Source organism: Lepisma saccharinum, chromosome 4 (genome assembly GCF_977018435.1).
Source record: "Lepisma saccharinum chromosome 4, izLepSacc3.1, whole genome shotgun sequence".
Taxonomy (NCBI): domain Eukaryota; kingdom Metazoa; phylum Arthropoda; class Insecta; order Zygentoma; family Lepismatidae; genus Lepisma; species Lepisma saccharinum.
The window spans coordinates 109,523,961-109,541,782 of NC_139232.1; the positions used below are offsets into that span (position 1 = coordinate 109,523,961).

A 17,822-nucleotide genomic window follows, 5' to 3' on the forward strand; every position below is an offset into this window, starting at 1 on the left:
CATGTTCTGACCCATGAAACGATTTAGAGCCAAAAAATAGCAGTGCACGTTACTCTCTCGCACATTTCCCATGCTTTCAACAACTTTAACACAGCGTAGTATCCTACATACAGTAGTTACTGAAAATTCCACCAGATGTCATATCGGATAATTTTAATCGCGAATTCTCAGAGGGAAAATGATAATCATTCTGAGCTTGAAAGCTGGTACCACTGATTATCTCGTGTGAAAATCACAAGGTTGTATTCGTCACATGCTAGGTAAAATGTAAACCATATTATGTAACCGGGCCTCCCCCATGGCGCAGTGGTAGCGTCATTGCCTTGTAATCGTGGGGTCCCGGGTTCGATACCCGGTGGAGGCACAAGTGGTTCGGATCCCACTTTAAACTGTAGGTCCAGTCCCGATTAGCCTTACTGTGCATAAAGTGGACTTAAAACAACAACAACTCAAGCCATATTATGTAACTATGTGGCCTGTGAAAGGTCGACCCCCCTGTCCCTGGTTTCTATCCGGCCCTCTGGATTATTTCCTTGTAAAATCCTTTCCAATCTCTCCTTTCACCTCACCCTGGGTGACAAGCGAGCAGATTATATTAACGCCGGAATTACGAAAGGGAAGTTTCACATAACATTTACATTTTTTAGTCCCTGGTTCGTTACACATGTACAGCAAGTGAATAAATATTTGGTTTAAAATGGATAGAACTGTAGTTCTTAGAGTTAATTCTTAAATCAGAACATTTCGAGTATAATTATATGGGTTCATTTTATGTTATATATATACATATTTACATAACGTTTCAATGTGTGCATTTACATAATCAACCAATTTCCTTAATTCAACATAATTGCGCACCTATGGCTTACCTTACACCATCGGCACTTCCTTTATCGCAGAGTTAGCATAACTATCTCTGCGGGCCTACCCTCAGCTTAAATGACATTCCGTTAATTACAAATGCGTTTCCTTACGCCTTACTCTTCTTTTTGGCATCAATTATTCAGAACGGAAGGAAATATCCAAATATTCAAAGCTTTTCTAAAGGGGACTTGGGACAGCAAACAGGGGTTAGCTTACACCAAATGCTACATTATTATATTCAGTCTAGCCACCAAAAGTGGACTAAACTCGAGGAGACGTTCCTCGTCGTCGAAAAGATGGGGAAACACTGTCTTTTCTGCTAAAGCCCACCTTTTTTATAGTCGGGTAAACGTCCGTGAACGTGGACCCCGTAGCAGTTGAAAATTCCACTGCAACGGTCTTTTGAAAGACAGATCCCCCACTGGGAAGCTAAAAAACAGAGGTATCTAATATCCAGTAAAGCACAATCCAATAAGCACATACACTTACATCTAATAACATAAAAGTACACTCATGGAAACATATTACTTAACCCTACACCTTGTAGCTGGCCAGCAATTAATTAATACAATAATACAAAACTAGTAATGGTCAATCCGACCATTACAGGAGGTACATTTAAATTTCAGATTCAGTAGCAATTAGTCTATTTGTGTTACACATTTTGAAAACATTAATTGGCAGTGTGGAAAAGGATATTTTTGAAGTATTATGTTTTTTGCTATTTTTTATTGTTCGTTGAATTATGTATCACTTTTTCAATATGCTAGGTCATCGGTAGAGTGGAGCACGTGCTCCTGTATCCCCCGCAAAATCTGCCAATGCAAACACCTATTTAATATGCATTCTATCGGCGTTATAAACTCGACTGAACAATAACGCACGCAGAAAGCAGAAAATGTCAATCTGCTTGCGTGCGTGAGAGAGAGAGAGATAGAGAGAGAGAGAGAGAGAGAGAGAGAGAGAGAGAGAGAGAGAGAGAGAGAGAGAGAGGGAGAAAGAGAGAGAGTGAGAGAGAGAGGAAGATCCATAAATCCAACCAACAATACTGGTCAGCATAGATTCCAAATCAAAATAAAAATGCAACTGAACTATGTTTAACAGCAGCTACACGCTAGTTTATTTTTTGGGCGGGAGAGGGATGTGTTCAGCACTTGCCAATATAAACATGCTGAATTTTGAATTTGAAATCATGTGAAATTATTATTACAGTCACTTCAATTTGTGATAAACATACAGTTTTGATATTAGAGGTTCGTCGACTACAACTATTCTTGACGGCAGAAATTATGATTTAGAGCAAAACTCTCTCCTCCAGTAGTTCTTGATTCCTTCCAAATACGCTTCGAAATAATTCTCCAAAGAGAGTTTTGCGAGATCGAAGTTGAACACTTCTTGGTCAACAGGATTAAGGCTCCTGAAGAGATGGTTTATGTTGTCATAAGGAAAATTCCAATCTCGAAGAGTGACCCAACTTAGGTTCTTCATCTCTTGGTATATTCTCATCTGCAGCTTCACCATGCTGCAATAACATAAATAATAAAAAAAATAATAAACGTTATTTAGGTCAGTCGATATGCTAAACTATCATACACCATGTTAGTAACATAGGTGTGCTCAGACTAATGTATTTGGGGGTGCCTTAAAGGCCGTAGGCCGGGAGCGCAGAAACAAAAGGCTGCGTGCGCTTGTGGTTAAAAATGTATACCACGAGCGCACAAAATCCATGGCGATGTTGCCACGTTGTTTCAACTGTTTTTGCCCCGGCTGGGTCCTTATAAGTTGACATATTATGTATCATATGTATGTGACTGGCTATATTCATAACACCGTATTCAATTTAAATAAGCTCACTATCTCAAACAATTTGGCCTCGTAAGACGGGCAATGTATCGCTGCAGAAGGAGAGAGACATCAGCAGATCCAAGAGACATAGTCGAAGCTAACTTAACCTAAATAACCTAGCCATTTCACAATAATAGATGTGGCAACGCAGCATTGGATGTTGTGCGCCGTGGTATCTTTCATATACCAAGAGCGCACACTTTCACATTTTTGTGCGCTAGTGGACTGCACCCGCCTTAAGAGGAGTTTTAATTCCCTATCTGGACAGTGTTAGCCTTCATGTTCATTTTTCACAGAAACTGTTAGGTACGTGAAGATGGAATTTTAACATTATAATCACTGAGTATTCCTATCATTGTCATGATATTTATATTATTTAAATAATGAAAGTAAACAGTTTTAAATTACTAAATAACTAACTCTAACAGATGTAACACAATACAAGGCTATATCTCTACAGGTGATATCAGATCAATTCCTCTCATTTAAACAAATTAATTAAAAACAACCTCTTATAATTGCCATTTGCCGTTATCAAACCACAATTATTATCACTTTATAAATTACACAGCGCTTTTTCCATAAATCGTTTTGAATTTCTATTTCTTGTGGGAGCTATTTCGATTACTACTGCAATCCAATTAACCGGGGGCAGAGGGTGCCGGTGATTTTCTCCCCACATGTTTTTTATCCCTGGCAGAAGAATTTGTTTTTAATCCCTGCCAGGGATGTTTTTACCCCCACCCCCGAAAGAAAATGGAATTGAAAGCATACAGTATATAATATACTAACTATACAAACGCCACATAAAAACCATTTGGGAACAGTTATTTAACCTTTAAGAGAATATTATCTTCTTCTCGTTGGAAGTTCTATTTTTAAATGGCCCATTCATTGTTTACTTGTTTCTATTGTCGTCGGATCCAGAAGTTTCAGAAAAATCTACCAGACTAGCGCCTTTGTTCTTCCCATTGTTAAATAAACTATGAAAACCCGAAGCAATGGCAAGAAAGAGTAGTAAATATCTAGTATCGCCCGAACGGATTTCTTCACTTTTACAGAAGAAACTACTTACTTTAATCAATTTCTCTGACGTTGTGGAAGTTCGTGAAGATGTTTTCTTTGATCGTTTAAGCTTTCTGACCCGGAATTCCTTTTCTTTCCTGAGAAATATTTCCAACACGCAGAGGCGATTGCTGCCATTTACTTGCTATTTGCCTGCGCTCGATGACGTAACCCAGTATCAGTGTTTCCAAACACGCATTATGTTACCTGAACTAACTTACCTGAATGGTAACGACCCCAAACTTTAACTGTGTTTGCGTAACCTAACCTAGGGCCTCCCCGATGGCGAAATGGTAGCGTCGTTGCCTTGTAATCAAGGGTTCCCGGGTTCGATACCCGGTGAAGGCACATAGTGGTTCGGGTTCCACTTTAAACTGTAGGTCCAGTCCCGATTAGCGTTACTGTGCATAAAGTGGACTTAAAACACCCAACCTAACCTAACCTAACCTTATCGTCCATGGTTCATGGAGCTAATCATGCAAGAATCATGGAAACATGCAAAAAAAATGGCAATAGTTTGTAATTTTCGGTCATTAAGGTTTGAAACACTGCTTGCGCACTGCAAATCGACAAAACACAAGCACGACGCGCGATGATCCTTGACGAGTGCACGCCATATTGTCTGTTACACAAGCGAAACAATGAAGGCAAATAATGACTCGTAATATCAAAAGTTGACACTATTTTATGGAAAAAGGCATAACTTCACCTTAAAGAATCTTCCGCAATGCAGAATAGGTAAGTATCAATGCTTAAATTAACGAAATAAACGAGTGAGAGGTGTTCGGGCGATACTAGATAATTAATGTAAGAGTTAATTTCTTTAGCTTTTTTTCGTTGGACGTAGATAACATTTCTCACCGCACACCGTCATTGAGTTGAACCATGGCCATCTTTAAAGGGAGGACGGAGCCTTCAATGTGGCAACCCTGTAAAGTGTGACATCAGCCGACCGATGTTGCTCGGAAGAAAACATTTGAGAAAATATCCAAACATAAAGAAGTGATACAATTTTATGTAGCCTATTCATCCCGTAATAACTTTATTCGCCCAAATTGTATCCGCGAGTTTATTCAACTTTTTTTTTTTATTAAAGTAGGGTAGTATGTTGTAAAGTTGTTTGTTTAATATGCATTGGATTTTCTGAGCCATATATATCTGCATTTCACGAAGTAGCTTTACTTGCTTTTTACATGTCAATCAATAAATTTAATAAACATCCGATATTGATGGCATTAAGAGTTTTTAATCATCATGTGCAAAACAAATCAGTGATATCGAAAAGCTATAACCATGACATAGATGTTATTTTGACCAAGTTATTTAAGTTTTGCGTCCTTTTACGTATCTGATATATTCTGACGCTGCAAAATCTCCAAATATGAACTGTGTTACCTATATATACATATTTTTATTTGTAAAATGATAGTTATTGCAAGTAGTAATTGAACACTTACTACATAAGATGCTCAATGTTTGTTTGTTATATTCTGCCATTTAGAACAGAACAAATAGTCTGTATCTTTTGTTAGATTAGGTAATTTTACATATGTGTTATGTTATTTTAGTCCTAACAATTACCTGCTTTTATTATGTTGGACCGGTTAGATTTTTGTACCTCATTTATTTTGTAAATTTTGTTGTTTGTTTTTTGGTAGGTTAGACCTGTTACTTCTTCTTCTTCTTTTTAACTGTCCCTGTCAACATTATCTTGTCGACTTTGGACATCGTTATTGTATTGTATTTGTTTTAATGTTTTCTTCTAAGGTTGATAGTCTCTCAAATTTCAGAATCGCAAACATAAAACGATTATTATGAATAATTCACTTTTTTTTACCTTTTGCTGTTTCTTATTTTCTTTTTTTAAATACGGTGAGTCACATAATTATTCGGACAGATAAGATTTCTGAATATTTACTGGCGTAGTCGTGATATAATACGATGATAAATGTTTAATGTTTCTTTACCAAACAAAACGCAATATGAGCACACTGTTAATTATCTTCAAAAATGTTTATATATAATATATTAGTAAAATATTTTCATTAAACAAAACAAACATTCTTTGTGGGTTAAACAAAATTATTCGGACACACGGAAGGAGAAACAGGAAAACACGCTTGAAAAGCAACGAACAGAAATGTCAGTATCTGGTAGGCATCCCTTTCATTTTTAACACCTCGGAAAAACGATTTGGCATACTTTCTACCAATTTTCTGGTGTACACTGGCGATATGTTGGCCCATTCATGTTGAAGTCTCTCCTTGAGGTCTGTCTTCGAGGTTGTAGGTGTTTTCCTCACTTCTTTTTCCAACTCACACCAGAGGTGCTCAATGACGTTCAAGTCTGGAGACTGCGGTGGAGGATGGAGCACTTTTGGGCAGTTGTACAATGACCATTCTTGTCCTACGCGGGAAGTGTGCTTCGGGTCATTATCTTGATAAAACATAAAGTTACAAAGAATGCCCATCATTTCAGCACTAGTCTTTAGATTTGACTTCAGAATGTCAAGGTAACGGTACCTGTCCATTGTCTGTTCGATTGAAGCAAATTTACCAACGCCTTGGGCCGACATGCAGCCCCAAACCATTACGTGACCACCCCCGTGCTTCACTGTTGCAAATTTTTCCCTCGGAGCTCCTCATTTGGTTTACGCCACACTGTTACCCTCCCATCTGACTCACAAATATTAAATTTACTCTCGTCAGTAAAAATTACCCGATTCTAATATGTCTGATCCTTTCCTAAGTGTTCCTTTGCGAACACCAGTATTTTTGTCCTGTTTGGCTTACTTACAAATGGCTTTCTCCTGGCTACACGGCCATGACAGTTTGCCCTTCTGAGCACTCTTCGTATAGTTTCAGGATGACTATGCTTTCCACACTCCTCAGCTACCAAAGCACACACCATTGGAGCACTCATCTTTGTTTTCTTTTTAATATTCCTCACGATTACTGTCTCTTGTGTGGGGAAAAAAATCTTGGTCTCCCTGTATGACCGTGGGACTCGATCCTGTCTTCATCTTTAAATCGCTTAATAATATCTGCAACTGTACCTTTTTTCATTTTCAACATTGAGACAATTGCACGGTAAGTTTTACCCTTAGCGTGGTGCCATATCACTAACTGACGTTGTTCAAATGAACTTTCCTTTCCTCTTCGCCCCATTTCTACATAGAAAATGTTCTTATATCACAACTTTGTAAAACAAAACGCGATCGTAAATGCTATAGAAACCTACAGGAAACCAGAGTTAATATATATGAACAGAGTATACATACATCAATCAATCCGTAAATCGAAATTGTCACTGTATCGCAAACTTACGTTAACATTTACTGTGTGTCCGAATAATTTTGTGGCACTATTATTGCAACGGTAGGGATTCATCCTTCGTTATATTGTTGCTGATGTTCGTTTTTTAACTTTTTATCGTCCAATTTTGTGCTAAACATGACATTTTTTAAACGAAAATCAACTTCAACGCTGTACACAGATTTCACTCCCTTCCCGCTCTTAAACGTTAGAAATTTACTGTGTGTCCGAATAATTATGTGACTCACTGTATATGTATAGACCTGTTAGGTTTCCTCCTCGTAGTAAATAAGTTTGTTACTTCCTCTAGTTTTAGACGTGAACATCTTTATCTTAGGTTTTTTGCTCTTAATTATTTTATGTATTTGTCCTAACACACTTCATTTTGACATTGAATTTGCATTAATTAGGTTTCAATAATCTACCAGATAATATATAAACAAGCATGGAAATGGAAAAATGGTAAACTTCCTGTAAAGTACTATTCTACATGATTTTTTTATCCCCACAATATGACTTAATTGCTTCTGTATGACAAATACCTATCTGCTCTCATATGCATTTCCCCAGAAAGTTATTCTATAGGTTAGCCCTTCACTGGTATATGTAGGAACGTAGTGCTCACCCTAGATTATTAAAATCAAAGTTAAATTCCATATAAAATTATATAAATTGCTATATTTTCTTGATATTTTGTTTCTAATAATATATAATCAGTAATATTGCAATACAAGAATGTAATTTTGTTATGTAGTAATTGAACACTTACTACATAAGATGCTCAATGTTATTCCGAAATTATAGCACATAAAATCATGGCAAACTACACAATTATCTTAAACATTCCATGCTTGATATGATATGTAAAGTTGGCCTAATTTTTAATCCTGATTTCCATTTATTTAACAGCAAATCTATATTTTCACTGTTACTGCATGTTTTCCATTTACTTTGTAATGCGAAATTTACAAAAACTAGAACATTTTACTTAATATTCCCTAGTTTTCTTTGGAATCAACGAAAATTTCGCTATTCCCACCATGATTTTTGCCTTGATTTTCAAGCCGGCGAGACAGCGTTGCCACATATCAGCATTCCGGCCTTAATAAAGATGGCCGTGGTTGAACGGGCAACAGAAATTTGTCAAGTTTTATCAATATTACTAGTTGAATAGCTCTTTTCTGTATGAATTCGAGCTTTCTTAGAATGTAAATGTACTTCTAAGTGTTGCTTAATTACGTCTAAATGTTATCATAAGATCTAATGTCCTAGGTTAGAACCACTGTTCTAAGGTACTTACAACTGCTAGGCAATCGTTTAGTTCAACAAAATTTTCATACAAAGAAACCTGTTCCCCCCGCAATGAAATCACAAATACGCCACCGAGTGCGCATCTCCTCCCCCCCCCCCCCACAAAGCCAAATACTTAATTTGCACACTGCCGCAATCTTCTTGTTATGTATAAAATGTAAATAAACAAATAAGCCGTGCGAGTTGTGGAAGTTTGCATCAGCAATCTTGAGTCATATATCGGTATTGTGGTCATTCTTTCATATACTCAACACTAACATCGACTATTCTCATCGACAGAATTAACTGGACGAAAAAATAATTACATGTCGAACTTAAGCTAAGTTAGCATCCGCGCACATACAATACTTCGACAAATGAACCAGTCGACGTCTGACAAGATTTCAGAGCATGACAATGTCCCAGGAAATAATATTGCATGTCTCTTATCGCTAATGCATGAGCAATGGAGTGTTTATTACACAGTACTGTAATCTTCAATAGAAGAAAATCTACTAGTACTTATCTCTGAACTTGGTTTCATTGGATTTTTGCTATTTCGCGTCGCTTCTCTTCCACTTTTGGATAATCGCGACCATGTGGATGAGTGTTGATATGATGAAATTGATTAGGGACACTCAAAAAGAGCGCCAATGCCCAGGCCGTGATTCGAACCCGGGACCCATGGCGTTGTAGAGCGCTGTGCTAGCAACTCCATCATGGAGATCGGTTTAACTTTGAACTTGTCTGTACATCTCTATATTTTTGCATTTCCGGTACCAACAAAGGGAAAACTATAAGGCAAGCCCGTAGCCAGAATTTTATATCAAAAGTTGGGAGATAGAAGACCTGAAGATGAAATATCTGTATATTAGAACTTATTATACAAGATGATTAATTCTGCTGAGGAAGTAAAATTAATTACCACTACACGCTATTTAAATTAGATATTTGTAGGATTTCGTGGTGGGGGGCTTCAGCTAAACGAGCCCTCCCCCTGGCCACCTGCCTGCTGCAAGGTAAATTTTAGTGAAAATTAACGATACAGATTACAATAACGTACATGCAGTGAAATTCAACTTACCTTCTCTTATTGCCACGTAAAAATGCAAGTGTGTCCATAAAAAAAGCCGGGAGCAGTTGAAGTATGAAATACCATAGGTGATAAAAAATTGGGTTACTGGATAATATTACAAAAACTTTGGCAGCCCCACTCTTATCGATTGAATGCCTCGACATGTACGGAATTACAAAAGTGCGGCAATCTGGAGTTGAAAATGGATTTATATTGTGCGGAGCATAGTTGTACAAAGTAATTTTCCCGCTTCTGGAAGAAAGAGTATAAAATCATAAATTACACAAGAAGAAGATATATATGCTTTATTTAATACTAAAAATCATAACAACGCACGCCTCATTATTATCGTACATTCAGGAGAATGTGAAATAAAAATTAATAGTGGTCCGGGATACTACAGGTATTGCTCATAGCATTTCATCAATAGTAGATCGTATTTAATAAGACCAAGGAATATAATACTCTTTGTGATTCGATCAGAATTAAGAGCATTACAATTAGACAATCGCTGTTTATTTCCATTATATTTCATATATCTATGAATTAACTTTGAATCTGTTAGTCAAAATGGGTAGATATTTTAAGTTTTAGGTTATCTGCTTGATGACTAATGTATAGGATATATATCAGTATAAATAGGAATATCCTACATGAAAAGTACCTCTATTTTTACCTAAACAATTTTAATTTACTCGTTAAACCAAACCAAGGAAACAGACTAAGTTTTCTCAAACCATTTCACTTAAAAGAATTAAGTTTTAAGGTGAACTACTGCAATGAACAATAGTGACTTGGCAGATTTAGAAACTTTTTATTTACAATTCATAACTTCATGTATGACATTTCCTTTCTTGTTATTCTACATTATTAACCAATAATTTACACTAAATCATTTATAGATTTTGCACTTACAACAATGTTGTGAACAAAATTAGGTGTACAGTACTAATCTAATTTGTGGGGGGAAAAAATTGTTACTTAGTACATACCTTTGTATTGCTGTCTGATAACAAACTGCTATCATGGCATTTATTGTTAGGTCTACAGGGACGATGCAAAAGCAAGTATTTGGATTGTAGTATAGGGCGTGCATAGCCCCTTTCCATATAGCGACGAGGGTGCCTGTTGAACCGTTTAGATTATCCACCCATCCAGGAACTGGTTCCTTTAGAGAACCTGAAACTAAGAAATGGAAAAGTATCAGGTTATAACTATATGAGAATTAAACACAGTTACAGGCTATGCTTTAGAGAGTTCTCTCGTGTATTACAATTAATATATTGATTGAAATCGTTTATTTTACTTCACTTTTGTGTCACATTTGGCTAATCGCGAAGATAACGATTGATTGTTGAATCGATGTGAGATGGATGAAGGCACAATCACAAACATATAGGAACGACACAACACGAGGCCCACAGAGGATGATACTGACTACAGGTCCAGACGCCAGAAATGGTTATAAATAGGGCTCGGAAGTTGAGAAAAAATCCTTTTTTTCCCTAGTATCCGAAGACGAGGCCCAACATAATATATGTTCATTTTGGGTCATTGTAGGCCAGAAAAAGGTGGGTTTTATTTATCCTTTTTTGCCTTTTTCGGCTTATTGGTCCTTTTTTTAGCCTTTTCTGAGATATTAACGGCTTTTTTTTGCAACTTCACCTTCTTCTGTAACCCTAGTGTGTAACCCTATACGTCCTTTTTTCCGTTTTTAGGTTCTTTTTTTAAAATATTTTTAGGTCTTTTTATAGGTCTTTCTTTGGCAAATTATAGGTCAATTTCCGAGCCCTAGTTATAAATAACTAACATAAAGACATTTACTGAAGATGATGTATTTTCCTATCACGATAGCAATTTGTATGTTTCCGTATCATGGTAATTTTATAGCAGCATCAGTGGCAAAACTAGGAAAGGGGGGCTGGACAGTTTACTTTCCATTGGTAGAAAATGTATAGCATAGTTCTGGAGCAAGAGTGTAAAAAAGGGGGGCAACTGCCCCGCACGCCTCCCTAATCGTCCCCACTGGTAACACTCATTCTATATGCAGTCCCGGTTCCAATTCCCAGTATGAATTGTATCGAGACTAGATAACTGATTGCATGCAGGTTGATAGCTGCCAATGGATGATATTCACCGAACATCATCCCCCAAAATTTATTGCACGAAATCACGTCCGCCGCCATATTTCCGGCCAACAGCTCAGATCCTACGTTGAAAGCATACAGGGGTAAACACTGTGCGTATGATATTTGCCGAAGTGATTCAAGGTATGATTATTATGATCGTATAAGGAATATGTACGTACAAAATATAGCAAATTTTCTCGCTACAAGATGGCACGTTTGATTGATTTAGTTTATTTTACTTCGCGTTTTGTGCCTCTTGGCTAATTTGCGAAGATGGGGATGAGTGATGAACTTGATGAATGGACATTCAGAAACAAACAAACAAGCCCGAGCGGGATTCGAACCCGAGACCCTTGGCGTCGCAGCGCGGTGTGCTAACCACTCGGCCGCAGGGTCCGGCAAGATGGTACGTTTGAATAAGTCGCACGGTAAATTAAGTTTGATTGAGGCGAAATGTTCAAATATAATAATCGAAGTCACGAACGATACCGAGAGCTTGACATTGAGTCCCGCTAACGATGCTCTGGCGCCTGGACCTGCAGTCAGGGGCTCTTATCACCATTCATCCTCATCTTCGGGATTAGCCAAAAGTGGCACAAAAGTGTAGTCCAATAAAACAAATCCATCAATCGAGTCCCGCCTCAATTGATGTCTGTGTTGTTCTTGATCTCGAATGGTCTCGTGTCGTTCTTGGTCTCAATAATTCCCTTCCAGTTCATGCTCCACGTAGAACCCCTGTCTATGAAGTACACCTAACAATGCTTTGGAGCTTTTAACTGAAATACCTTCAGTTTCAAACTATGCACTTCTACTTACCAATCCCAGGTCTGAAAATAGCTGCAGGGATCACTCCGGCGTATTTCTGCACTAAATTTTCTGTGATGCTTTTGGTGAAGGTGTAGGTGTTTGGATAGTCCCGCAGGAAACTACAAGAAAGAAGAAAAAAAAGTACATTATTTGTTCATATTGAAGAAATGGGATGGTTGAAAACATGACACGTGAAGAGGAATGGATACACCGGATAGAAAGAAGAAAATTAACAGTGACGAAGCCTTTGAAATGTTAGGCAAAGAAAGTGACTTAAAGACCGTAAGGGCTAACAAATCGTTTTTACTTGTTTTGTTCAAGACCACATTATGCTCAGATAGAGGCCAATCGGGACTGGAACTACAGTTGAAGTCTGATCCAAACAACTGTACAATATGCAATACGAAGTTTCAAATATTGCGAAAAACATATTAAAATAATTCAACTACGCTTAACTTCCAATATACATGTGTATGTTCACATCATTCTCAACTATTAACCTAATGTATTAGAAAAGTAAATTCCCCCAAAAGGATTATGTTCTAACGAATAAATTAGTCAGTTCTGAACTTAGCAAGTTAACGTCGGTTAAGTAAACATTGTTACCTTCATTTTTTTTAAAAGTATCTATTTTATCGTTACAGTTACTGGTAAATGTGGTTTTTGAGGCTATAACTGAGAAAACATTTCTACTTTAAGCAATGCTTCACACATATTAGATGTACTACCATAAGTTCAGCTTAATGAACAATTGTCAATTTAATTTTTACAGCAAACGTTAACATGAATAACACTGCAACATTAATCGGGATGCATATTTTTATTATGCTCAGTATGCACCCACTGACTTAAAATCTATGAAAAATTGCAGAACTGAACTTGAGAACTGCAACATGAAGTTATAGTTTCGCATGACCTCCATAGATTTCTGGAAGTCGTAAGATTACTGTATGTAATGTACTCACTAAGAGCTGACCAGTTCGCAACCCTCTTCTTCTAAGTAATCGAAGATCCTGATGAGCTTGTCTGCCTCTGGGGTTGTAGTGTAGAACCGTTCCTCAAGTTTACTCTCAGATGGAAAGACGTAAGCAGTGGAAACGTGTACAAAGGACTGTAGATGAAGAAATATATATATAAACATATGAAGCCACGAATAAATAGGATATGGTAGAAAGGTACAATTTTTAAGTAAGGGTTTTTCGTGGAGCAAAGACGTGCTAAGGTGTAAGAAAGTCCTGTAGTACAATGGACTCATTCAAATTCGAAATGCTTTTGTTAAAAATATTAACAATAAATATATTGTATTGCAATTGCAGTGCCATAACTTCATATGTATATAAATTGACGAAAAAGACAGACTGTCAAGTGCTGCCACGTGGTGCTGATTTTGTTTGAAACCAACCGTCCTCAAGCGCATAATTTGGAAGGTTTCGTTTGAAACCAGCCTTCTGCTGATCTAGAGGAGTGATTTTCAACGTTCATCAGACAGCGGCCCTATACAATATTCTTTTAAAAAACGATGCCCAGATATCAACAATTTTACTCGTAAATCCATTTCTATTTGTTTAAACTGTCCACGTGTCTAATTAAATATTAATAAATAAATTATCGTACAATCATAAAGAGCAATAGTTCGATTATGCCTATGCATGTTGACAAAATATAATTAGGTTTAAAAATTAGTTGTCAACCACTAGATCTAATGAAATCTTGTGCTTTCCTCAGGCCAGCATGATTAAATTAATATATTCTCTGTTCCGGGTATCTGTGGAGCAAACGAACGAAAACAAGGCTCTGCGCAAGTAGTGACTCGATAAGTCTCGACCAATGAACGTGAGGGAACGGGAGCGTGGAGAGTAAAGCGACTACAACTAGCAGTCGTTTGCTGAAGCGTGTACTGCCTCACTCCACCCACTCGCTTCCTCACTTTCTTTATCGTTATGCGCTGTCTTACTCCAGAAATTTCCGGGATAGAGTATAGTAAGTGTTGATTTTCATTGGTATGTTGCATTCTGAAACCGAAAAGTTCTAATAAATCAGTTCATTTCGAGTGTATATTTATTTACTAAAACTTATTGCGCAAACTAAAATGACAAATCTCAGATAACCTCTCGCGGTTGTCGAGAACAGCTGATCTAGAACATTGTACAGTCAACGGCAAAGAAAGTGGTAGGCAAATTGTCCACCACTATTTTCATTTCTTTTTTATTCTACATCCTGTGTTGATTTAAGGAATGAAACTATGTTCGTTCGAAGCAGGCATTGTTCTCTGCTTATTGATGTCATTACTTCAATTTATTGTAATCACATTGTGTAATACAGACCGAATGAAAATGGTGGTGGACAATTCGTCTACTGTTTCTTTTGCCGTTGGGTGTACCACCCACCTCCAAGTTCGGCATGTCCTTGCAGAGCTCCAGCATCTGCTGGGTGCCTCGGACGTTCAGCAGGATGGCATTTTTCAGCTTCTCTGTGAACCTCACGGTGGCTGCAGAGTGGAAGACCACGGACACCTCTCTCTGCAGGAGGTGCCTGTCGCTCTCGCTCAGGCCCAGCCCCACTTTGGAGACGTCGCCCGCCACTGCCACCACCTTCTGCAGAAGCTGCGGCTGAGAACGCACCAGTGTTGCAAACGCCTGGAACGTGAAAATAACCAGACGCTCTCTCAAAAAATACAACATAACAATTATACCAAGCACTATATTTAAACTTATCTTCACTTACATGTGATCACAGTGGTAACTTTATGAATTTTTAAAAGCAAAGTATTCAAATTCATAAATTCGAAGTAAATTACCGTCCCTAAGATATATGTTAAAAGTTCATGTAGCTAATTCGAATAGCAATATGATATTACAAATAATATTGTCTCTCTTTTTGCGATTTACAGACTATTAAGTTACGGCAATGAACTGCTATGTCCAACAAAATGACGAGAGAACATTTCACTAGACACATTAGAATCATGTTTACTGCCGTAACTACAAGGCGAATCCAGTTTCTACTTACAAAGTAGACTCAAGTGTAAATTTTTGGAGGCACTTTGCACAGTGGTTTGGATCTCACTTACAACTGTATTTCCTGCCCGACCCTGTGGCCGAATGGTTAGCACATCGCGCTGCGACGCCAAGGGTCCCGGGTTCGAATCCCGGTCGGGCTTGGTTGTTTGTGAATGTCTATTCATCAATTTCATCATTTCATCACTCATCCCCATCTTCGCAAATTAGCCAAGAGGCACAAAACGCGAAGTAAAATGAACTAAATCAATCAATCAATCAATCAAACAACTGTATTTCCAGTCCCGATTAGGCTATCTATGTATAAGTGGACTTAAAAACAACAATTCATTCTAGTCAGAATTTGTCAACAACGCCAAAGCGTTTCAATTCACTTTCAATTTGCTGACCTCCGTGGCGGAGTGGTTAGCACAGCCCGTTACGACCTCAGGGGTGCCGAGTTCGAATCCTAGTCTGGGCGTGGGTGTTCTTTGTGAATTTCATTTCATCAATTTCATCATATCATCACAGATCCCCAACTAAAAGTGGCATAAAAGAGAAGTAAAATAAACCAATCAAAATCAATCTTATGATTTCCATAATAATAATGAAAAGGTAAAATATAGGTTTCTATGACTGAAGGTCAAGATACGAAATCTTACTCTGACCCACTCCCCCCCCCCCCCGAGAGAAAATTCTGCTGGCACAGTTTCCTCTCACCACGACAAGGCTGACCTACGTGGTAGGGGTTATTTCTCCTAGTGGGGAGCTGAAAAAACAAAGACTAAAAATAACCCAAAATTCAGAATACAATTACATACCCCTGAACTGAGCATTGTCTTCAGGCGCTCGCTGACGTCACTTCCTCTCTTAGGCCTCAGGAGGACGAAGATGGTCTTGATGCCTGGGCATGACCTGAGGAGCTTCTCCACGAGGACCTTCCCCATGAACCCTGTGGCCCCCGTCACGAGGACGGCCCGGTTGCTGAAGAAGGCTGCGATGTTGCTCGCTTGGTCTGAGTAAGACATCTCCATTGCGTTGCTGCGGAGAAAAAATAAATTCAGTTACCCCATGTAAAATTTTCAAATCTATTACATCCACTACAGGGTGATTCAAATGTGTCCGAACACCCCCTGTAAAATGTAATGGAGTTAGGCTGGGTACAAATGGTCATGATAGAAACAGGTTAGGCCTAGGGGGAACTATATTGATGTGTTCCAAACGGATGTCAACCATATGGAATTCAACTCAAAATGTTTAAATCGGAAGGTGGTGATGTGATATACCAGATCAGGCTAGAATTTCACCAGAAATGCAATGGGGAAGGGTTTTTCGCAGTTTCATTAACAGGTAAAAAGTTTTTAATGAATGCTTGTACCGATATCCTCATTTTAGAGGTGCATGTTTCTACCTACCTTGCCTATTACGTTTAGACACATCACAGCGCCTTACGACGACAGGTATCCTGGGTCGAATCCTGGACTGGGCACCGAGGTTCTTTGCGAGTGTCCCCTTGATAAATTCCATCATCACTCTTCGTCGCGATTAGCAAAAAGTGGCAGAAAAGCGAAGCTAAATAAGGAAAATCTAATCAAATCAAATCATCTCCAGCTAATCTAGTATCCTGCGGTCAGACAATAAAGAGTTCTTGAAACAGAATCCTGATAAAGATATTTGAACACAAAACCAATTGAAGGGCTCGGGAGTAAAATATGGCAAAGGACATTTTGGTCATTATTGAGTTTATTAAGGAAAAAGGTTATTAGAAGCTATATTGTAGATAAATTGTTTCCGTGTTGTGTTGAACAATTTCAGAATCCTTGAATGAGTCCAATGCAAATTGACTGACATGGCAATTACACGTGAAAATTTAAGGATGGCTCTTTTTACTTTACGACTCAATAATGACCAAATTGTCACTATGTTTTACTCCCGAGGCTTCAATTAATATCGGTTAGATGACAAAAAATCAAATAAAAATATTTCGGTTGGTAGGCCGTGTACCATGAATGAAAGAAATGATTACAAGATCTGTGTTGGGAAAGCTGATGGTATGAGGTAAAGATAAGACGAATGTGCAACAATGTTGGGATGAACCTAAAGGAAATTGAAAAAGTGCAAGGATGACACAAACCTTTGGGTTTATGAATGGCTGTTTCTAGTTAGTTCTGCACTCACCTTCCCCAAGACCCGTCAAGATGGGACACTGTTAAGTGGAAAACTAATTTTACTGGAAGTAGATAATTCAATACAGAATTTTTTTCAAGGTGTGGTAACCGTTTGTATGTTAAATGTGAACCTACCCCAGAATGACGCAAAAGCCTGTCTAATTATAATGCAGCATGCTTTGTTTCGAAATCTGATTGTCCCTTCCCCATCATACATGCAAGCACATACTTCCTATCACCAGATGGTATTACACAACAAAACAAGCTTC

The 17,822-nt window shown here is 38.0% G+C and overlaps 2 protein-coding genes across 3 annotated transcripts in view; one reads left to right on the forward strand and one right to left on the reverse strand.

Moving 5' to 3' along the window:
• Positions 1 to 17,822, forward strand: part of LOC145986746 (putative fatty acyl-CoA reductase CG5065) — a 171,589-nt gene that overhangs the window by 71,654 nt on the left and 82,113 nt on the right. The window lies entirely within an intron of this gene.
• LOC145987322 (putative fatty acyl-CoA reductase CG5065) lies at positions 1,999 to 16,422 on the reverse strand. The gene is made up of 7 exons (XM_083121843.1): positions 16,207 to 16,422; positions 14,777 to 15,025; positions 13,355 to 13,500; positions 12,399 to 12,508; positions 10,446 to 10,638; positions 9,463 to 9,705; positions 1,999 to 2,386 (listed from the first exon to the last, which is right to left on the reverse strand). The coding sequence occupies exons 1-7, from the start codon at positions 16,417 to 16,419 to the stop codon at positions 2,152 to 2,154; spliced, it is 1,389 nt and encodes a 462-aa protein (XP_082977969.1). The 5' UTR covers positions 16,420 to 16,422; the 3' UTR covers positions 1,999 to 2,151.

Bases quoted from the DNA above. Each gene is read 5' to 3' on its own strand.
- LOC145987322 (XM_083121843.1), bottom strand. From the start codon at position 16,419: ATGGAGATGTCTTACTCAGACCAAGCGAGCAACATCGCAGCCTTCTTC. The intron at 13,501-14,776 runs GTGGGTGGTACA...CTTCATCTACAG, and splicing joins AGGACATGCCGAACTTGGAG to TCCTTTGTACACGTTTCCAC. The intron at 2,387-9,462 runs GTAAGTTGAATT...ATGTTATTGCAG, and splicing joins TTACGTGGCAATAAGAGAAG to CATGGTGAAGCTGCAGATGA.